Source organism: Protopterus annectens, chromosome 5.part0, assembly GCF_019279795.1.
Source record: "Protopterus annectens isolate FY-2018-M chromosome 5.part0, PAN1.0, whole genome shotgun sequence".
In the NCBI taxonomy this organism is placed as follows: domain Eukaryota; kingdom Metazoa; phylum Chordata; order Ceratodontiformes; family Protopteridae; genus Protopterus; species Protopterus annectens.
In genome coordinates, this window is record NC_056735.1 from 289559122 (window position 1) to 289583636 (window position 24515).

The 24515-nt window shown below is 38.8% G+C and overlaps 1 protein-coding gene across 1 annotated transcript in view; it reads right to left on the reverse strand.

Moving 5' to 3' along the window:
- Nucleotides 1-1939, reverse strand: part of EIF1AX (eukaryotic translation initiation factor 1A X-linked) — a 312415-nt gene extending 310476 nt beyond the window's left edge. Inside the window, exon 1 of the mRNA XM_044072274.1 lies at nucleotides 1743-1939. Coding sequence (XP_043928209.1) covers nucleotides 1743-1758 — 16 coding nt within the window. The 5' untranslated portion in view covers nucleotides 1759-1939. The remainder of the gene's footprint in view (nucleotides 1-1742) is intronic.
- Nucleotides 1940-24515: the final 22576 nt, after the last annotated feature.

Genomic DNA, 24515 nt, shown 5'->3' on the forward strand with positions numbered 1-24515 from the left:
TATGCTTACGCCTCACAGTTAGACGTTGCCCATTCGATTCTCAGTAAGAGCGTCTTCTGTGTGACGACATGCGTGAATGGGCGTTCCTTCATTGAAGGTTGTGCGTTAGGCCCAGCAAGCCAGCACGTAAAAATCTAGTACCGCTGTGGCGACCCCTAACCGGGAAAAGCCGAAAGACACAACTCTGCAAAAGTATGCTAATGAACTGTATTGCTGGTTTATGGGTAACTGAGTGCTGTTCAACCCTGTGAAGTGCAACGTCATTCATTTTATGGTATTAGATATCCTTATGTGGAAGGACTTCACTAATAGTTACCAATGTTAAGGATCTATGGGCAACTATAGATATTGGCAATCAAATCTGTCATTTTGTGTATACATTATGGGATAATGAAGGCCGTTCTGACTAACGGAGAAGACAACGTGATGCTACATTGCCCTTATCTGGCCAAACATGGACTAAAGTGGGGCACGGTATCTATAAGCAAAACCTGCGTTTATAGGCTTGAAAGAAACCAGAAAACATTTACAAGAAAAGTGACAGCCTTGGTGACCTGCTACATAAAGCTAGATTAAAGACATGAAATTTACATTTTCCTGTATACACACAAATGAAACAGACTTTTAATGAAAATATGAGATTGGTGAATGGTGCTACATTCATAACCACTGCAGCAACACTAGGACTAGAATGTATTGGTCAACTTACTCACAGCTTCTACAAGTTATGAAAACAGCAGCATTATTTACAGATATAAACGGCTGTGGAATGCCTTGTTACATTACACAGAATAGGTTCCTCTCTTGCCTTTTTTTTTTTTTTTTTTAAGTTTAGATAAAAGGTGTGCCAAAACCACCACACTGACTAGGGGGGGGGGGGGCTGCAAATCTCTAAACTACAGATGTAATGCAAACATTTGCATGAGCCCATCTCACAAATGAGTTACAACAATTGCTACACATTACCATTGGAGACAGAACAATTCCATTTTATAAGGCACACATGTACATTTGACATCACTCAAGAGCAGTCACTACACACACAAAAAAACTCATCTCCTCTCTTAAGAAACGGGCCTACAGGATCTACCTACTACAGTACGCCGCAGGTGACTAACGAGGAAAGGATGCAGCCAGCCTACTTTCTTCCTGTAAATTAACAAATCAGTTCAGGAAAGGGGAAACACTACATAAGCGCCATTACAAAAATACGTATTCTTAGCCAGTTTGGGGGCCCCCTCAAAACAAGTGGTATCAAATATTTTCTATCAAATGAAGTTTGTATTCACTGTAAGCCCACAAGAAAAAAAAAACTTCCGTTAAACTGTGTTCTTTAACACAAGGTAAGATGTGAGGTGCATCTAACCCTCCTAGAGGTTTAAGGAGCAGTATGCACTGCAACCTTTTACATTTACAGTGTGCTGTCTGTGAAAGCAGCCCATGGCTTAAAACGGTGCTACCACAGTACTGCAGTTCAGATCCAAAACTGCGAACTACGAACACAGAGTTCCACTACATGATACGTATGTTTTTTTTTGTTTTGTTTTTTTCATTTGACGACTTAATATTTGGCATGCGCTACAGAAGAAGCCGGTTATCCATCAGGTCCACAATGTAAGTTAAATATATTAACTGTACATCAGAAGCTGACAACAGCAGGGTCGCCCCACGATAATGTCACGGTTACACTGGCCTAGAAGATACGTCACTATTAAGTCAATAAATTCAGCAAGCTTCCTCACCTTTATTTTTGGGCATGTTATGATGTTGTGGTACGCCTTCACTTCACAGTATGTATCCCGAACAATCGGAAAGATAATGCTGCAGTAACTGCTTAGAATGATCAAGGACAGTTAAAAATACAGCACACTACCCCCAACCAACAATCTTGGGAACCGTTGAAAAGACTCTCCGCAGTGCACCTACAAGAAATGTCCGTAAAATTTTCCGAAGTGCGCTTGCGCCTCAATCAACTTTATTTATACCGATAACAATGACTAAATTGTAAACTAGAATGTTGTAGACATTCGGTTGTTCTCATTTGTTATTCTTATTACTACTGCCACCATCGCTAATTCGAAATTTAACACGTTCAATCCTGTTATGTCTATGTAAAGCGCATTACTCTAGTTGCTGCTTGTTGTCCTAGCACTCAATCCCTCAGGAACAAATCTTAACAGAATTGGGGACAAATCCAGAAATAATCAGCGATACTTAAAATACTAGTACAATTAATTTTTTTAGACTTCGCCAGAAAAATAGAATTATGATGTAGTATACATTTGTTTAAAGTAAAAGCCCATAGCTCTCAACTTGATCTGTCTCTCGTAAAATTTTTGGTTTTCTACCAAATCATTGAGGATTGAAGTCAGAAAATAATGGCAGACATATGAGTTTTAGACTTCATACCCTTCACAAAATTCATGTTAATACAAAACTTGTTATTCTACCAACATTCTAGTTTATATGAGCAATATTTAGAAATGTACCTATTTTGGAGCCTTTGCCCCCACCCCCATTATTATGGCTTTGTCCAGATTTCTTGTGTTAAGAGGTTGAGAGTTTGTCTAGTACTCTAATTATTGTTATTTTTTGTTAAGGATAATTCACCACATTTTCTCCAAAAGTCACCAGTTTTAGGAGGGATCAAGAGGGACAGAGATAAAAACTGAGTAAAAGTCAAGAGCACTCCTGAAAAGCGGGGACAGTTAAGAGGTATGCTTTATGTATGTTACAAAAAAGGCAGCTTGATCTTCTGTCTCCAGGAATTAGATTTTATGAACAAATGGGCAAAAAGTGGGACTTTTAATAACAACTAACTAGGAAGCTCACAACGTGGTTATATACTGCCTTCCATACTTGGAATAACATCTTTTGTTGAATTAATATGATTCAATATTATTTACCAAAAGTATTTTACAAATCAATTCTTAATGATAGGCAACGGGCCCTTTCAATGTGGAACAGTGTTAATCACAGAGGTTTTTAAGACTCAGAAATGAGAAACAATCATCATTATGAGGTACATTTGAAAGGTATGCAGACACATTGGAAAATGTTTCCCCGTCTGGCATGCTCTTTAACATGAACGTGCAGTCTGTCTCTAAATTATAATGATAAATTAATTTATTATTGTTTTTTTTTTTTTTTAAGTAGCCTAGACTGATGTGCAATACAACAAAATAATATATGTCTGTGTATTTTTTATAATGTGTGTATTGTTTGTGGATGTACATAATTTTTTGTGTCACACCTGTCAACCGCTTAGCACAAGAATTCTGCACAAACCCCAAAATAATGGGGGGGAGCAAATGCTCACAAAGATGGCATATTTTAAATATTGCACTTATGAGCTTAAAAAGCTTTCAGAATATCAGCTCTTGCATTGGCATGCATTTACCGAGGAATATGAATTTTGAAACTTAAATGGAAAACTACAGATTTTATTAGGAACTGCAAAAATATGAAGCAAAAATCTGGACATTCTGAAAATCTGGAAAGTTGAAAGGGATGCGTGCATCTGAGTGTGTAATGTCTATGTATGTAAATTATATATATTTATCTATATATAATTTTACACTTTCATTTACTTTATAGATAGGTACTGTAAGAAGTTGATGCTTCTCAGATCCAGATAGCCAAGTGCAAACATAGCAACAGCAGTCAGAAAATCCTTCCACCTAGTCCAAATGCTAACTGAAGTCTAGCACATTATGATCCAAAGAAACTATTCTTCCTCTATGCTCTGCAGTGATTAGACTAATTTCAGAATGTAATATCTTGTTTTATATGCATCTATCCAAACACATCATACAGCTAGACAGGCCTAAGAGGCTCCTAAGTAATATGAATTAAAAATTCTCCACTACTAAACAGGCTTGAAGCACCGTGTCCAGACTTCTATAATGATTTATGTGTAGCATTCAGTGCTGTTAATGACCCAATCTTCTTTGACCTCCTATACCTCCACAAAATAAATGACACCACAGACACTCAAACAAACACTTGAATTTCCATTTAACAAATAAATAAGACATGTTGGAGGGATAAATGTTATTACTAAGTACTTCCCCCATCTCTAGAATAATCTTCCATTACATATGAAACAGAATGATATCTTCATTTCCTTTAAGGCAAACCTTGACAGCTAGATGGGTGTCTTTAAATTCATCCCAGGCCTGACTCTTTTTCTCCCTATCTGGAGGCAAGAGGTGCCCTGACAGTGGATATTGTGAAGGGGATTATGGTCCATTGATTGACTTTGCCTTATAAAAATCTATGAATCTGCAATTGTATAGAAAATACACATTTATATGTTTATTCTTTTTATAGTCCAAAACAGTGCTTTGTTGTTTCTTTTTCATTACAGTTAACATGTTTTCTTTCTACCACTACTGTGCATTTCTCTGGCAACTTAACTAATTACATTCTCCACAAGAATCCTCTGCTTCATAAAAAACATGTAAACCTTTTTTCATCTTCTTTATATTCCTCCCATGGGAACATCATTTTTTCTCCAGAATCATATTATACCATTCTTTTCTTTTCCCATAAGCATCACTTGATTTCATCTTCCATAATTTAATGTTATTCTCATGATCTTTGCCTTCTACCCTGCCCTTTTTTCTTTTTTTTTTCTTTCTCGCCTTTTCTTCCCATACATTTTAAATTTACATCTTACCTATAATTTATTTTTCTCTTTCTTTTTCATTTTTCATTACCCACAATAAAGGCATAGATGCTAAATGCACCACTGAATTTTTTTAATTCAAACCACCTTCTTTTTTATTATAAATTATCCTTCTTCTCACTGAGGGCAGCCTTGAACCCCAAATTAAATTGAAACAACTCTAATAACTCTTTTTTCATTGAATGGGAAATTTATATACCCTTCTAGATATGCCATTTTTTTCTAATATGAAAATATTCAAAATATGTGTCTTTTTCTGAAATGACAAGAACTTTTCCACCATGCCAACATAGCTATCTGTTCCAGTATCTCTCTCCATTAATGTATTATGCTTTCATACTCACCAAATTTTACTCTTAAAATCTTTATTTCCTTTCTTCTGAAATATATTCCATTTATTTTTTATCTCACCGAAACCCTTACACTGAATTGTATTTAACTGCAAACCAGCTTTTTAACAGTTTTTCAGTGCTTATTATAACCTAACATATCCATCACTCATTTTTTTTTACTAGAGCTAAATCATCTGCATACGTCATACACGCTAGAGATATAGCTTTTTTTTCCATTTTCCATCTTGCCTCCTTCATTTTTTATATATGTCTTCACTATTGCACTCATTACTAATACAAATAAATGAACCTACTATAAGTGGTCACATACCATCTGCTTATGACACACTTGCTCACTGCCACACGCATAAAAAGTCAAGTGCTCAAAGTCATACTAACTCGATCTCCCATAATTATTTAGCCCTCATAGTCTTCCACTTCCTAAACCTAAAATCCCATTCTCACTTATGCCCACTCCATAACCCTAAAACTCCCTTTCCACTCACTAAACCTAAAGCCCCCTTCCTGACCATTGCCCTAATCTATAATCCCTCACTACAGCTGCTGCACTTACCTCACTCAGACTTGAAGAATGTGTTCAGGTAACCTGCAGCAGATGCTTGATTGAACTTGTATTTGAATTTGTGCATGAGGTAAGCAATTCTATAAACTGGCTTACATTTTTTGCTACATGTTTCTTGTTCCCACGTTGGCAATACCTTTGTTTGTTACAGTCTTGCACTAAATTATTTTTGTCCCCATAAAAATACCATGCTTTAGTTTGGCTCCAGTGCTGAACAAAACAGTAGTCTTCAACTGCTTGGAACTCAATAGCTAGTAGACCACCCCCAATAAACACATACTCATTGGGCATTCATGTTTTAGTCCTCTCTTAATACTTATTTTTCCATTCCACCAATTCATAAGCTGTATCTATTCATTTAATATTTTTTCTACTATACCATATGCCTCTAAAATTTGCCACATTGCTTCATGACTCTCTTTACCAAAGTCTTTAGCTACATCACATGCCTTGCCTCTTTATTTTCTTTCAATATCATGTCTACTACTTCTTTCACTATAATTTACATTTTTTACCTCTCTCCATTTTATACTACAGACCATTTCTCCTACTGCTTCATCCAATATAAATATTTTATACTTAGTATTCTCTAACATTATAGGCCTCCACTATATATATATATATATATATATATATATATATATATATATATATATATATATATATATATCTTGCATTTCATCATTTCCCATATATATTTTATCACTCCACCAAATATGTCTTCTTCCATTATATTCCCTCATTCGTTCATTTAATAAGAAAGTATTTATCTTTATTCATCTCTTTATAATACTTATAGCTTATACAATTCAGTCCTGACACGGATTCATTCTTTTATTTTTTAACACCTTTAATTATCACTTGTGACATAGGCAAACTTACATTTATATTAAAAAACATATTTATTTAATTATTTATTGTCATTTGTTAACCGGGTTAGTCCAACTGGGCTTTTGGTCCATTTTCAGTGGAGACCCAAGGAGAAAAGCTCCAGAAAATTGTATAATAGTACATTGATTGCATGCAGAAGTACAGTACTAACATAGTTGAAGGATTTACACAGCTGTTAAAAATAACAAAGTTGAGTAAACAATAACAAAGTTGAATACAGAAAAGAACAATTACAAAGCTGTTAATACATAAAATACATACATGAAGTTCTATCATCAACATTTTTTTATTAAGTTTACATTTACAAGCATTTTACAGTACATCACATATATTGTTATATATTATAATCTAAGCAACATTATATAAATTATTCAGTAAATGCTGTCTCTTAAACATCATTCCTCCTCCGAACCATTATCTGCATAAACTGTTATAAAAATGTCAATTTCTTTAAACAAGAAACATCTTTACTAAATTATCACTTACGACATAGGCAATCATACACTTATATAAACGAAAACAAACCATACTGACATTTTTTAGTTGCAAACATTATACATCACTTCCAGTCTAGCCAGTCACTGTCACTCAATTACATAGCTCATTCAACTCCTGCCTTTTTTTAAACCTCATTCCTCCTCAAACCATTATTCTGCATGTATTGTTACCACCATTTTGCTTTTTCTAAGAAATATGCTCCTACCCTTTTCTAAATATCCCATTTCCAGTTGCTTTATCTCTGTTACTATATTTGCTTCTTCTAATACAGTTGGTTTAGACATTGATTTCCATTTTCTAGTAATTCCTTTTTTGTCAGCCACCATAATTAGGCTCAGCAAGGCCTTACTATATCTAGGCAATTCTGATTTTGTATCATAGCTCAAAAAATAATTTCCTTAGTTATACCAATTTGCTCATCAAGTATTTCTGATAGAGTAGTCTGCAGAAAATTGTTAAAGTCTGCCATCTTATTACACTCCCAGAAATATGTTTCCAATTGCCATTTCTTCCTCATCATACCTCCAACATTTAGGTGCATAGGTTCATAGATTAATGCTAAGCTAACTGGCCCTGTGGGCCATTTTAAGCCTAGCCAATTACTCTATATGAGAATGAAACCCTGCACCTTCTGTTTGTAAGCTAAACAACTTACCCATTATGCCAACCTCAAATTTGCTATCCACCTGAGGAAAAATTCTTTGAAGTCTACTTGGGGTATAAAAATACCCATGCAAACACTTCCAAGCAAAGATCCTAAATCTTCTAGACTTTGTTTCATATTTGAGAGCACTACATATACCTCCCATTATTTCTTTGTGAACTGTATATACTGTACTAATTGTCCCTTTTTAACAACAGCTTCTGTTCTAGATTCTACTAAAAACTCTACCAATGCTGGTGTTTCACCTAGGATCATCCATTTCTTTCTCCTTGCCTATACTCTGATATTAATCCTTGATAGAGATGGCAATCTCTAGCCTGCAGTTTAAATAAATTCTTGACCTCTTCCCATTCTATTACCTTTCCTTCTCTAATTATCTGCTCTCAATATTTTGGTTCCTTTGCCAGATTTCTCCATTCAATTCCAGGTCACTCTTGCCTATTATCCGTATCCCTAATTGCACTCATCTCATTGGCATAATCTCTTTCTCCATTCCAGTGTTGGCTTAGTTCTTTGAATACTTTATGCTAATTTATAAATATAATATTATGTATGGTTATTGTTATTCTCCTTAAGGATATATATCCAAAATCCCAGTCTTTCCTTGTTTCTTGAGCTTCCCCCCATTTTGTCATCATCCCTTTACACTTTGAATTATAGTTTTCTGCTTGTGCTTATAGGAGCCTTAACTGTGTAGCTCTGAAATACCTATTCAAATCATTTAATACCAAATGCCACCTTGTTCTATTGGAAACATCAGCTTATCCCATTTGACTCTTGCCATCTTCCCCTCACAGAAAAAATCCTTCAGCTCTTTATTAATTGCTATCAACAACTTCTTCTCTGGTTGATAAAATATGCCTGATCTATGTATAAAACCAAGGGTACTAAAACATTTTGCAGGGCTTCCACTTTCTCAGTTTTTGTATTATCTTTCCACTTTCTCTGTTTTTCTATTATCTCTAAAGATGAGATTGTTAATGTTCCCTCTAAGGCCAGGAACACCGTATCTAAGGAACCTGATAACATCCCAAGCTGCATCCTACATGGGCTCCAACAAAAATTAGTAACACAATTGGAGACACTTTTCAATCATAGTCTAAGCACCGGCTTCATACCAGCTGAATTGAAAATGACCACCATTATTCCCTTGCACAAGGGTGGTGCTTCCTCTGACCTTGGTAACTATAGACTTATTAGCCTGACTTGCCTTATCTGCAAGGCCATGGAGCAAATCATCATGGACCTTATCAACAAAGATATAAGTAATCTCTAAACCCTACTCAGTCTGGATTTGTCAAAGGGAGATCATACCTGTTAAATCTGGTGGACATCTTTGAGACAGTCACCAAGGCCCTGGGTGAGGGAAATCTGTGCATACAGCATACGTAGACTTAGCCAAGGTATTTGACACTATCCCCCACTCAGGTATCATTGACAAACTCACCCAGCTAGGTATCAACCCTTATGGCATTACATGGGTTGCTAACTGGCTCACTGATAGAACCCATATAATCGAAATAGGGGAATCTACTTCCAACAGCAGACCTATAACTAAGGGTGTTCCACAGGGATCAATTCTGGGACCTCTACTGTTTGCAATCTATTTCTCCAAAGTGCAAACAAAAACTAAAGGTCTATGGCTGACAACGTTTACTGATCACTGCAAACTGGGAGTGGTCATAGAATCTCCAAATGATGTCAACATCCTACAAGAGGGTCTTACACAAACAAATGATTGGTCCCAAAGTCATGGTCTTAAACTCAATGCAAAAAAAAATGTATTATCATCCCTTTCAGTAAGGCTGATGCTCCTGCTAACTACCACATCAATAGCAACACCTTAAGTATGCACTCAGTGGTGAGAGATCTGGGCAATCAGGTTGACAGCAACGTCACCTTTGATCACCATGTTTCCACAGTAGTAATATGACATTCTATATTGCTCATGTCATAAGTAAGGGCATTGCCTCCAGAAAAAAAAGTTATAACCTTCCTATACTCTTCCCTCATCAAGCCAGTAATTGAGTACAATGCCCCTTTTGGTATGTACCTTTCCAATCACCTGCAGCAATTAGAGAGACCACAAATGTTCCTCACAAGAAAAATTCTAGGTCTTCAGCATCTGTCCTATGTGGATCATCTGAAATCACTGTCACTTTATTCTGTTTCATACAGACTACTCAAAGGTGATCTCTGCTTTGCATACAAGGCAATCTCTGACCCTGCTTTATTGGAAATGCTGCATCTCCATAAGTCAAATTGGTACATCTGTTACTCGCTCTGAAGACCCTAACTTGGTATGTGACATTAATAGACCCTGCTTGAGGGACAGATTTGTCTCACAGAGGTTATGTCATCTTTGCAACAGAGTCCCACTTCATGTCAAACAGAGCACCTCATTGTCCCCCTTCAAACGCAGTCTGGACGATTGGATGGGTAACTGTAAATTCACCCTGGGAGTTCCACCTGTGTCCCTCTTGGACAGGAACTGCAAGGTGGAGGAGGATGGAACCCAACTAATAATACAAGACCAGGACCTCGACTGTTGTATAAAAATTCACTGCTGCTTGAATAAAATGAAAAAACAGGTTTATTCCTTCCACGTTAAGCGCTTTCAGCTGTCCCCAGCCTTCATCAGAACAACTGATCTTTGCAAACACAGAGTTTAAATACATATCTAATTAACTCCTTAATTGCTAAATTGGTTAAAAAACCGCCAAAAATGTTGAAACATTGTTATAACAATACATAAAGTCAAAACCCTTTATGACAACTATATCCTCTTTAAAATCCACTATTAATTATGCATATATGGTGAAAACATTCTCATGTGCAAAATTAAAATATGTAAAAATTATACATTGCAACTGGTATATTAAAAATGGTGCATTAAAAATATACTGTTGTCTACCTTTGTTCACATATTCGTACTGCCTTAGTACGATAAGCATAAATATTTCCCATTGCACTCAGCATACTTAGGCTAAAATGATCCCTGTATTTAATTCATACTATGACTTCTGTGTATGTTATTCTAAAGCCAAAAATGGTTTTAAACTAATGAAATCATTAAGGCCAGGAGGTGTAGTAGAGTCTGTCAAAATCTGCCACTTGCTTTCACATAGTGCTAGCTTAGTTTTCCAATCACCTCCGAACGGTGTGTTATCCACCTGATCAATAATTGAGAAGAGGAAGCTGTGTTCAACACCTTTATCTAAAATGTGCCTGCATAATGCGTTCTTGGTGTCACACTTCCCTATTCTATACTGATGCTCGTATATACGTCTATTTAGTTGTCTCTCAGTTTTCCCGATGTAATGGGCATTACATGCTGTACAAATTGCCACATAAACCACTTGTTTGCTTTTACAGTTCCCCCTTTTACATCTGATTGTGGTGTGACATATATCATCTATTTTAATTATTTTATTTGTATTGATATATTTGCATTGTTTGCAGTTGCCACATTTGGTAGTCCCTTTGTCTTTGTCTCCTTTACACCTAGTCTTGCCATCTTTTTCCAATATTCTCTTTAAATTTGGGGCTGTTTTGAACACACATCTGGGTTTTGTACCCAGGATTTTCTCTTTGTCTATGATCATCAAGGTGTTCCAGTGTCTGTCCAATATCTCTTGTATCAAGTACGTTTTGGGAGAGTACATGAGTACACATACCCTCCCTGCTGGTGTACCAAAAGTGTCTTCTTTAGTAGTTGATTTAAAGGTACCTAACAGTGGAATGTATTTTTTACCCCATTCCCGGGTAACATATTGGATAATCTCTTCCACCATCTTCACTGGATAAGCTCTCGTGATGAACATATCTTTGATGATGTCCATTTCCATTTCCACCATACTTTTGTTGGACGTCATCCTAGCCACCCGGATGCATTGACCTTTAACTATATTGCTGAAGATATGGGGGGGATGGTTGCTACTGTAATGGACATAATCGTTGGAAAATGTTGGTTTTCTGTAGATTCTAGACGAAAAGCTACTTTCATTATTAGTTAGTAAAACATCCAGATAAGACATTTCTTTGTAACTGTAATCAAATGTGAATTTTAAGAAATCCACTGTTTGATTGAGAAAGGTCATAAATTCCAGCAACTTGTCTTCCGATGCCCTCCACACGATAAAAATATCGTCTAGGTATCTAACGTATAAAGCGATGTGACTGTAGTGAGGACTTTTGAAGATGTACTCAGATTCCCATTCCGCCATGACCAGATTTGCAAAGATGGGGGCACAAGCTGCTCCCATTGCAACTCCCCTGGTCTGTCTGAAATATTCTCCTTGATGCAAAATGTAGTTGTAATCCAAAACGAGTGACATCATGTCACAAAGGAGGCAGGTCTTATCCCAAGAGAAGTCCGTAAACTTCCTTAGACTTCTTTCAAAAAATTCCAATCCTTCGGTTCTTGGAATGCTGGAAAAAAGATCCACTACATCTATTGTCAATAAGATGGAATCAGTATCATGTACTTCTTTCTTAATGGTCCCCAAAAATCTCCATGAATCCTTGATAATATGAGGGATACCATCATATGTTTTTTTGAGCCAGCCATCTATCAACTGTCCTATTTTGAAGGTTTTCGATCTGGAACCTGATACGATTGGATGGAAAGGAGGTTGTTCGATAGACTTGTGCACCTTGGGTATGCCCACCATCTTTGCTAAAACTGGGTGGTCTACTTTTAGAAAAGAATAGGTCTCATTGTTGATCCTATTGTCGATTAAATATTCCTCCAGGATGAGGTCTATACGCTTGTGTCCAATGTTGACTTGATTTAAGGATATGTTTTCATAATTTCCTGAATGGTGCAGAATGTTGTTGATCTCCTGGTCATAATCCTTGGTAGAAAAAATCACGACTCCACCTCCCTTATCTGGTTTCATGACTCTGATGTCTTTATTCAGGGAAAGATCCACCAGGCATTTCCTTTCTGACTTGGAAAGGTTGTCCATAACATCCCCACGCTGTTGTTTTTCTTTGTTGTATATCCAATAAATGTCATTGCAGACCAGGTGCTCAAAGTTGGTCACGTGCGGATTAGCTGTAGGAATGTAAGTGCTTTTTTTCTGAAGTGTGGTCCCTGCTATACCTGTGGTTTTGTGTTCAAGATGGGGTAGTTTGTCAAACTGTAGGGCCAGGTTCAACTTCCGACAGTATTTCTTGACTTCTTTAATACTGTCTATGATGTTCCAACCCTTCATAGGTATGAACTTCATACCTTTGCTAAGTAGATGGGCACAAGTCTCATCTATATCCATGGTAGTGTAATTGAATACCTTAAAACCTGCATGGGTGGTGATTCTGGGGAAGGTGTCAAGTGCCCTGGTGTCGATGGAATTCTCAACTGGCATGGTCCCAACCAAAATGGTGTCCGGCAAATTGGACTCTACCACTGGCGTGTAGCGTGGCCCGTGCTGTGAGAATGTCTGGCCTTGGCATCCCTCCATGCCAGATGATATCTCCCCCCTTGAAAATTTTCTTCCCTGTCAGTTTTGCCCATGTCGTTCTTCCTGGCCCCATATCTACCATGTGTGTCTGTGTCCTTCTGTCTAGGCCAAATGTATGCTCTCTCTCCTCTATATGTCTCCAGGTCCCTTTGAAGTTTCTTGTCCTTTCTACTCACACTAGTCTGCGCCGACTCCTCTGCATAAACAAATTGTTTGGCATATAGTTCCTTCATATCATCGTACTCATTATGCTGTAAAATATTATTTTGAATCGTTTCCAATGTCTCTACCAACATACTCATTTTGTCATCCATATGCTTAATTAAAAGCTTCATGTATCATTGACAAACTCACCCAGCTAGGTATCAACCCTTATGGCATTACATGGGTTGCTAACTGGCTCACTGATAGAACCCATATAATCGAAATAGGGGAATCTACTTCCAACAGCAGACCTATAACTAAGGGTGTTCCACAGGGATCAATTCTGGGACCTCTACTGTTTGCAATCTATTTCTCCAAAGTGCAAACAAAAACTAAAGGTCTATGGCTGACAACGTTTACTGATCACTGCAAACTGGGAGTGGTCATAGAATCTCCAAATGATGTCAACATCCTACAAGAGGGTCTTACACAAACAAATGATTGGTCCCAAAGTCATGGTCTTAAACTCAATGCAAAAAAAAATGTATTATCATCCCTTTCAGTAAGGCTGATGCTCCTGCTAACTACCACATCAATAGCAACACCTTAAGTATGCACTCAGTGGTGAGAGATCTGGGCAATCAGGTTGACAGCAACGTCACCTTTGATCACCATGTTTCCACAGTAGTAATATGACATTCTATATTGCTCATGTCATAAGTAAGGGCATTGCCTCCAGAAAAAAGTTATAACCTTCCTATACTCTTCCCTCATCAAGCCAGTAATTGAGTACAATGCCCCTTTGGTATGTACCTTTCCAATCACCTGCAGCAATTAGAGAGACCACAAATGTTCCTCACAAGAAAAATTCTAGGTCTTCAGCATCTGTCCTATGTGGATCATCTGAAATCACTGTCACTTTATTCTGTTTCATACAGACTACTCAAAGGTGATCTCTGCTTTGCATACAAGGCAATCTCTGACCCTGCTTTATTGGAAATGCTGCATCTCCATAAGTCAAATTGGTACATCTGTTACTCGCTCTGAAGACCCTAACTTGGTATGTGACATTAATAGACCCTGCTTGAGGGACAGATTTGTCTCACAGAGGTTATGTCATCTTTGCAACAGAGTCCCACTTCATGTCAAACAGAGCACCTCATTGTCCCCCTTCAAACGCAGTCTGGACGATTGGATGGGTAACTGTAAATTCACCCTGGGAGTTCCACCTGTGTCCCTCTTGGACAGGAGCAATAAGTGCTGATCGTGGAAATAAAGGTAGAACTTGGCTATGCTTGTAAGGGCCCTAGAGCCATTAGCCTAGTAACTTCCTATGATCCTTTGATCTTTTGTTTAGTCTCTTCCCACATATCCTTAGCTGCTATAACAAAATCCTTTATAATCCCTATTCATAAGTACTTAATTTTTATCATGCCTCCATAAATATGGCTATTGACGAACCAATTTGTGTGGGGGTACTTAGTTTACAAATATTGCCTTTGTTTTGTTTTTATTAATTTTGTATCCCAAAAAGGCTTGAAACTGTCTCAAAATGTTCCACAACACTGAAATGTCCTTTTCTGGTTTTATTAGGTGCTGCAAATCATTGGTAGAATATCCTTGTGTTCTGACTGTGAGTGCTTCTCAAACAATCAGGAAATATAAAGCTGATGAGTATATTTTTGACACTTTAACTGTTCAGTGTTCTGCAATGTCAATTTTTGCTTGACTGAATTATTTATATATTTGCTGGCATTGTTTTCTGATCTGTGCTGAAACTGGTTTTCACCCACCCTATTCCTGTTGTGTTCTTAAAGTTGGTAAAACTGGTCTAACAGCTTTTGTGTTATCTGATTGTCTCAAGGCTTGCTCGTATAAAAATATTCCCTGTTTATAAATCCCTATATATCATTGCTAGAAATTCCTTGTGTTCTGACTGAGAGTGCTTCTCAAGCAATCTGAAAATATAGAGCTGATAAGTATATTTTTGGCACTTTAACTGTTCAGAGTTCTGCACTGTCTTAATTTTTGCTTGACTGAATTCGTTATTTATTTGCTGGCATTGTTTTCTGATCTGTGCTGAAACTGGTTTTCTCCCACCCTATAACTGTTGTGTTCTTACATTTGGTGGCTTTTGCAGTTCATAGGTTCATAGGTGGATACTAGGCTATCTGCCCAAAGGCATTTATAAGCCTCGCTGGAATGTGATGGCTTTCGCCACCCCATTAGATTAGTTCCCTGTGCCTCTGTCCAGCAGAGCCACTGAAGTGATCCCCGGGGTAAACTTCCTGTTTCCCATCCACTCGTCAAGGTTTCTCTTGAAGAGTGTTAGTGAGGAGTTCTGCCTAATGTAGATTGGAATCTTGTTCCAGAGCATGGGAAGTCTCTGGGACAGGAATCTATCCCTCTAGCATGTCCAGCATGTGGTTCGAGGGGATATGGTTTTCTTTAGGTGGAGCATGTCCATCAATTCTGGGTTGGACATGGCCTTGTATGTCAGGCAGAGATCACTTCTGAGTAGGCGGTATGCAACCGAGTACAGCTGGAGTTTCTTCAGTCAAGCTGCATAGGGCATCTGTTTGAGGCCAGTGATCCTCTTGGTGAGGTACTTCTGTGGTCTTTCCAGCTGTTGCAGGTGTCTTGTAAGTTACATCCCAAATGGGGTGTTGTACTCTATGATGGGTCTGATAAGTGATGCATAGAGGGCCACAATGACCTCTTTTAATCTCGATGCAAACCCTTTTCTGATTAGGTGGGCCACATAGAAGGATTTTCTAACCACTTTGGCAATGTGATTATCAAAGGAGAGATTACTATCTACTTGGGTCTCCAGATCCCTTATTTCGTCTTTCGTATTTTGGTGGCTACCACCTATGTGGCAATTTGTGAGCACTTTGTTTTTTCCAAAGGGGATGACTATGCACTTTTTGGCATTTAGTTTGAGGCCATGGTTTTGACACCAGGTATCTGTCTCAGTGAGACCCTTTTGTCGGATGTCTGTGTCAGCCGGAGAGTCAATTACAACCCCTAGTTTGCAGTCATCTGCGAACATGTTCAGCCATAGTCCTCCTGTGCTTGCCTTTACCTCTGAGAAGTATATGCTGAACATGAGGGGTCCTAGTACTGAGCCCTGGGGAATGCCACTTGTAACCAGTTTAGAGTCAGACCTAGCTCCTGCAACTCTAACCATGTGGGTTCTGTCCGTGAGCCAGTTGGCAACCCATCTCATGACATAGGGGTTTATGTTCAGGCTGGTGAGCTTGTCTATAATACCAGAATGGGGAATGGTGTCGAAGGCCTTTGCGAGGTCTAGGTAGGCTGTGTGGACCACCTTTCCCTCGTCTGTAGCCTTGGTAACTGTCTCAAAGAAGTCCACCAGGTTTAGGAGGCATGATCTTCCCTTAACAAAGCTGAACTGGGTAGGGTCCAGTGTTTGGAGGTTCCCAATGTCTCTGTTAATGAGATCCATGATGATGCACTCCATACCCTTGCAGACCAAGCTAGTCAGGCTTATAGGGCAATAGTTCCTGGGGTCTATTGTGGCTCCACCTTTGTGCATGTAGTCTGTGGAGAGGCTGAGTTTGAACAGTGTGTTTAGGTGAGGGGTTAGTTAATCTTTGAGCTCATGTAGGATGCAGCCTGGGACACCGTCCGGTCCCATTGATGCTGTGTTTTTGGCTTTGGAGAGGGCTGTTTTAACCTGAGTGTCTGTGATTTCAGGGGCACTGCATTCTTCTGATATGGTTATGGACCCTTTTGGGGGTGAAGTTTGCACTGAACCTGTCTGTCAGGATGTTGGCGATATCGGTTGGTTCAGTGCATTTTGTACCATTCTGCACTAACTCCGAGCAGATCTGGGAATTGCCACTTAAATTCTTGACATAGCTAAAGAATGTCTTGTGGTTATCTTTGGAGTCCTTGGCAATTTTTCTTTCGAAACTAGCCTTGGATGATTTTATGAGGGATTGTAGTTTCTTGCTGATACCGATCAGGGATGTCTTCCCCTCTTGGGATTTGGGTCTATATCAGAACATCGAAGTATTAAAACTTCGAATGTTCTGATATCAAACACTATTTAGCGAATGCTAAGAATAGCGAAGCTGCAGAACAGCAAATTCTTTCCTCGGGAAAGAATTAGGTTGGCCGTTTTTGTGGCTTCGCTATTCTTAGCGCTGTGGTGGAAAGTTACGGGTTGGGTTCAGTTAAGTGTACGATTGTTTGTACGTTAGGGTTAGGGGCGGGTTAAGTGAGTTAGGGTTAGGCGTGTGTGCGATAGTGACAGACTTTAGGGTTAGGGGTGGTTTAAGTGAGTTAGGGTTAGGGCGCAGGTTAGGTGAGTGTGCGATAGTGACGGACCTTAGGGTTAGGGTTTGGGTTAAGGTAAGTGGGTAGATAGTAGTGTATCTTTAGTTTAGTGTAGAGTTAGATGTAGGAATTTAAGTGTATGTGTGTGGTTGCTGTTTGTCTGATGTGCTTATGCTGTGTGTATGTGTTTCAGAGCAGCAATTTTTTTCCATGGGAAAAAATCCGCTGTTCTGAATGTTTGATATTTTCATGTTTAGATGTTTTGGGGGCAATGAAATAGCATTCGCTATTTTCATCTTTCGATAATGTGATATATAAACGCTGGGATTTTACTCTTTTCTGTACTTGTTTCCTTCTTCTATTGTATAGCTTGTTTATGGCAGGGGTCCACCAGACTGGTTTCCTTTTCTTGGAGGAGTGAGTCTTGGTTTTGCTTGGGATAGCACAATCCATGCATTCTTGTAGGTGCCCGTATAGTGCATTAGTAAAGGATTTTGCAACTTGGGCAGCGTTATCCTTTAGCATGGGGGATTTAAAACTTTCCACCTTGGTCTTAAGTAACGTGAAGTTTGCTTTTGAAAAGTTTTCATGGTGGTTTCTTTGACCGGGGATGGGGGCGGAATGTGGATATCCAGAGTGATTAGTTTATGGTCAGATCTATCCAGCGAGGGGTTGACCTCATGTGTGGAACACTGGTCACCCATGTTGGTGATGACTAGGTCCAATATGTTGTCACCTCTGGTGGGGGTGTTGACCAGTTGATCCAGGGCATTTGAGTTTATAAATTCTAGGAAATGTTGGGCAAGGGAGTTAGTACTTGAGTAGTTCTCCCAGTTAATGTTTGGGTAATTGAAATCACCCAATATCAGGGTGTTTGGTCAGACCTTTATGTTTCCCAGTGTTTCCAGAAATGCGGAATGGGGGTCCTGGGACATGGTGGGTGATCTGTAGCAAGCTACAATTTGAATTTCAGTTCTGCCCATTGTTAGTTGCACGTGGATGATCTCTGAAGCATCGTGCTGTGCCACTAACCTGGAGGTGTGGGTATCCTTGATGAATATGGATACACCCCCACCTTTTGTATTTCGGTCTGGGTTTTGTGGCCGAAAAGTATGGTATGAGTTGTAGCCTGGTAGTGCTGGGGTGCTCTCTGGAGCCTTAAACCAGGTTTCTGTTACTGCACATATATCAATTTTCTCCATACTGAGGAGTGCCTTGAGTGCATGCATTTTGAGGTTTAGACTTCTGACATTGAGTAGCATTACCCTCAGTTTTTTGTTACTTGTGCTATTTACGGTGGTGGGTTTGTCTTTTGAGCCTTGCCTAAAAAAGGCACTATGTGGGTGGCAAGAGCCTTGGCCAGTATTCGAAAGCCTAAGGGTGACAGGTGCAAGCCATCTCTAGTGAAGCAGCGTGGCTTGTTGAGCATGTCATCCCAGGCTGACATACACTGGATCCCCTTTGAATGACACCATAAGCTTAGCCAATTGTTGAAATTGATAATTTTTTCTTTATACCGTGGTATCATTCTTGGTGAGGGCAGGATGCTACTCAGGGTCAGGGTCATACCGGCCAGGGCTATGTGATCAGAGACCTCTTTCATGTCTCTTTTCAGGTAGTCCAGGGAGGTATGGCTCAGGTCATTCACACCAACATGGACAATGACAGAGTCGTCTTTGTACTTTTTTGGAGTGACCTGAGTGCTTGTGTTATGTGGCAGATCCTGGCACCCGACAGGCAGCTAACAATAACCTTCTCCTTGTTCAGCCTAGTGAGTGAGACGTCAGTGTGCCTGACTATAGAGTCACCTATTACTAGTGTGTTGGGTATGTTATTTTGCCTTAAGGACTGTGATTGCATGGCACACTGGTTTTGTGAAGTATGTGTTTCATGGTTTGTGTTGGGGGATGGAGGTTGCTTGGATGTCTGCTTTGGAGATCTCTGTTGCTTTTGCAGATTTTTATTTAGAGCCTTTGGGTATGTTTTTGTGTATTTATGTGTGTTTTTTGCCAGTGCTGTTTTCATAGGTCTATGTGAGACTGGTGGTGTTATGCAAGTAATTCCCTTCTCCTCTTGACTGTCTGGTCCAGTCTTGGGTTGAGAGAGCTTAGCCTCCAGTTTGCCTGTATAATTGCATCTCTCGCATGTATTAGTGTTTGGTGGTAGGAGGAGAGGGTTGTCTGTGTACATGAGACAGTTGTAACATTGCCTCAAAATGTAACCACGTCTCCCCAAGACAATCAGGACAGCAGATCCAAGGAAAAAATAGCCTTTAATGTTCACCAACACAGTAATAGCAGAAATTCACAAAAAAATCAGTTTAGTGCGCTTTCACCCAGTAAAATACTAGACTTCTTCAGAACAAAGAAGCATCCCCATCCAGTACATTTAAATAATGCAGCACAACCAATCACATCCATAAATCAAGTGTGCATACCATCAATTAATTAAAATGGAATAACCTAATTAAAAGCATAATGAAGATGAACTGCAGCTCTAGTATTCATAAAATGCATGTTACATCCACTCTAAAATAGAGGTGTATTTGGCTTAAACCTTAAAATCCAGTTCATAAAATCAATGTCAAAACCCGACTATGACAATAAATAGCATATTAAATAAAAATAGGAAAAACAAAAATATAAAATACATCAATCATTCAGAACAATAAATACAATACTAATAACAGCAAAATATTTAGTAAATAAATAAAAATATAAATATAAATGTTACAATTTAACAGCCCTGAGTTTTAAAACACTGTTAATACTAATATGGTCATTGAGACCAGGGGTCTACCCATGTCTAACTTCAACTGCCAAAACAGTTCTCTGTATTCCACCCTGAACTCCCAGCTCCCTCCATGGGGATTGACTAATACTTGCTCTAGCCCAAAAAATGTTATTCTCATGTCCTTACATGTTAAAAGAGTGTCTATAAAAAGCATTTGATTCCTTTCCTCTAGAAACCTTGTATAAATGCTCATAAATCCTTCTCCTAAGTGGTCCCCCAGTCTTACCAATATAAAAACTCTGGCAATTTTCTCATTAAGTTATTAGTATTGTATTTATTGTTCTGAATGATTGATGTATTTTATATATGTATTTTTCCTATTTTTATTTAATAGGATATTTATTGTCATAGTCGGGTTTTGACATTGATTTTATGAACTGGACTTTAAGGTTTAAACCAAATACAACTCTATTTTAGAGTGGATGTAACATACATTTTCTGAATACTAGAGCTGCAGTTCATCTTCATTATGCTTTTAATTAGGTTATTCCATGGTAATTAATTGATGGTATGCACACTTAATTGATTTATGGATATGACTGGTTGTGCTGCATTATTTAAATGTACTGGATGGGGATGCTTCTTTGTTCTGAAGAAGTCTAGTATTTTACTGGGTGAAAGCATGCTAAACTGATTTTTTTGTGAATTTCTGCTATTAATGTGTTGGTGAACATTAAAGGTAATTTTTTCCTTGGATCTGCTGTCCTGATTGTCTTGGGGAGACGTGGTTACTGGTCGAGTGATTGTTCATTTTTTTAATTGCCTCAAAATGCCCAGATTCACCAGATGGACCAGACAGTATACCTGAAACTGCCTTTTTGACATGCCTGGATAGATACAGTGAGCTGTTTTACAGATTGGCTGGTAAGGTCAAATAGAGAGCCTTGTCCTTCTCTACAGTATAGGAGGGTCTAATGCTAAGGTTTATTAGTGCTTGCTATGAATTTTGAGCAAGTGCCGGGCTGAGAAGTGAATGGTTTGAGTGCTTAAGTTGAACATTTGTCTAGTTTCAAGGGAAAAATTGAAGAGTACACTTTGTGGAGCCGGGAATAGTTATACCCTAGCTAACTGGCACTGTCCAGTGCGCAAAACCTTGCAAATACAGGTTTTATAGCAGGGAAATGAAAGAGATAGAAATTAGCCCAAAATGGCCAATAAACTACTAATTTCTGGGTTGAAACCATTCCTCCAGGGACAGACAGGCTGCTCAAAGCTCCCCTCTCTCACAGGTGAAAAGAGAAACTTCCTTCTATCCAAGAAATGTATGGGCAAACACAGAAACTTGTAACACCATCCTGAATTCAGCACTAACCTGAAAACTGGACTATACTAGCTTAGAAAGGCGGGAAAACAAGTATTTTTTTTGTTTTGTTTTTTTTCGGGGTTTTTTCAGAAAATAAAGCAGATACAATCAAAAAAACACTTTAAATGCACATAAATGGCTATCACACTTGAGTGTGTAGCCTACAACAGTTAAACAGGTAATTTAAACACAAAAACAACTTTGTTAAAGTGCAAGCAGTAAAATAAGTACAATAGGTAGCTGAAATAAGCTTTTTAGATCACAGAAACTCTAAAAAATCGGCGTTTTAGGCGGAATTAGCTAAAAGCAGCAAGAAAATGCAGAAAAATGATACTTAATCACTCCAAAGTCTCTCTTTTGTCTCTCTGCTGCTGTAGTACTCTGCAGGGCACCAGGCAGAAGCTTGCGGAGCTGTATACAAGCACAAAAACCTTGCACATGCGGGTTTTATAGCAGGGAAATGAAATAGATAGAAATTAGCTCAAAATGGCCAATAAACTACTAATTTTTGGGCTGAAACCACTCCTCCAGGGACAGATAGGCTGCTCAAAGCTCCCCTCTCTCACAGGTGAACAGAGAAACTTCATTCTATCCAAGTAAGGTATGGGCAAACACAGAAACTTGTAACACAGCCGTGAATTCAGCACTAACCTAAAAACTGGACTATACTAGCTTAGAAAGGCAGGAAAACAAGTATTTTATTTTGTTTTTTTCAGAAAATAACAAAGATACAATAAAAAAACACTTTAAATACACATAAATGACTATCATACTTGAGTGTATAGCCTACAACAGTTAAACAGGTAATTTAAACACAAAAACGATTTTGTTAAAGTGCAGGCAGTAAAATAAGTACAATATGTAGCTGAAACAAACTTTTTGCCCATCCCTACTGTAAATTTCATCTGTGACACTCCTTCCAGTCCTGTCTCTTTAGCTCATTCTACCTAATACAGAGATCATTGGGGAAGGCCAAACCCCTTAGTCCCTTAACCCTGAATTATGTTCTGTTCCTGCTCTCTTCCTTTTTACTTTAAAAAAGACACTTTATTCAGCTGCTTATATTTTTCTAATTTGTGTTTCTTCCTACTACTGTTACTTCATCTTGCTTTGCTTTTTCCTGCTACTTGCTGCCTGTTCTCTAAAGGCTTCAACTGTTTCTTTTCTGTTGCTTTTATTACTGCTTGTTTATACCCTGTCTAAATTGTTGTGTTATTCTAAGCTCTTAGTTTTGGTTTAAACACTTGGGCTTTAGGCCCACCCCTTAGCTCTCCCTGGCCTTTCTCCCTCAGATTCTGACAAATATGGATGGACAATTTTCTACAGTTTCTCCTGCCAGTCTGGTTGATTTGTGCATCATGAGACAGTGTAGCAACTGCCTCATGTACATGGACAACCATCTACTACTACCACCTAGGAACACAAACTGTGAGAGATACAATTACCTAGAGTCCAAGCTCTCTCCCCCTCAAGCCAGTATATCTGGTACTGAAAAGGTTGCCAACACAATCACTACACCTCAAACACCACCCACACCTACACAGCATACACCTACATATGCAGAGGTCCTCCAAATACACATACCCAAACAAAGGAGCCCTCCAAGGCAAAAACAAACGAGATCTCCACAGCCCCCCCACACCACATACCATGCATAGTCCACACACCTGTGCCTCACAACCACTAAGGATTCACCATAAACCCAACATATTAGTCACAGGAGACTCCATTGTGAGACACACAAATGTGCCTCTCACCAGTTCTGGTTCTGAGGAAGTCCTTGTAAGAAGGAGGAAAGTGCTCAACATTGTGAATAAAGTGTGGATTTTTCCAATTGTGCTGAGTCCTGATTTGTGGTGCCTCTTACCAGGCTGGATAAGGAGAAAGTCATGGTTAGCTGTCTGTCAGGTGCCAGAATCTGCCATATCACACAAGCGCTCAAGTCTCACAACAACAGGTATTGCTATGACTCTGTCATAGTCCATGTTGGCCTGAATGACTTGAGATGTACCTCTCTGGACTATATGAAGAGAGACATGATTGAGCTCATTGATTATGTGTCCAAGGCAGGTATGTCCCTAGCCTTAAGAAACATTCTGCCATCACCCAGAATGATGCCCCAATACAAACAGAACATTATTGACTTTAACAATTAGTCTTAGTTTCTGGTGTCATTCCAGGGGGATCCAGTACCTGACAGCCTGGGAAAATATGAATGACAGACCACAATGCTTTGCCAGAGATGGCCTGCATCTGTCTCACCTGGGCCTCAGGCTTCTGGCAAAGGCTCTTGCCTGCCCTATAGTGTCTTTTTTAGGAAAAGTGATGAGGTTAAAACTACCAACATAAAAATTTCAACAAAACATAAATTAAAGGTCATGCTGCTAAACACTAGGAGTCTAAACATGAACCTGCACTCATTGCAAGCATTTCTAACCCTGGAAAATGCTGACATTTGTGCAGTCACAGAAACCTGGTTCAAAGCTGCAGAGAGCAGCTCAGCCTTAACTGGTTACTCATCATATCATACATTCAGACCCCAAACCATGGGCAGTAAAGCCAAAGGAGGTGGAGTTTCAATATACATTAAAGACATACACACCTCCAGGCTGGTCAAACAGTATGACGTACAGAAGACACTCCAGGTGCAGTTAACCATTGACAAGACCCCTATTCAAATTATAGTTAGCTACTGACCCCCAAATCCTTTTCAAGATGCCCAATCTGCCTATTTGGACCTGTTCAAATCTATCAAGATTCAACCCTTTACCCTGATCCTGGGTGACTTTAACTTCCCAAACATAGACTGGAAGAACTATTCATGCCAGAACACAAATGCCCAGAGAT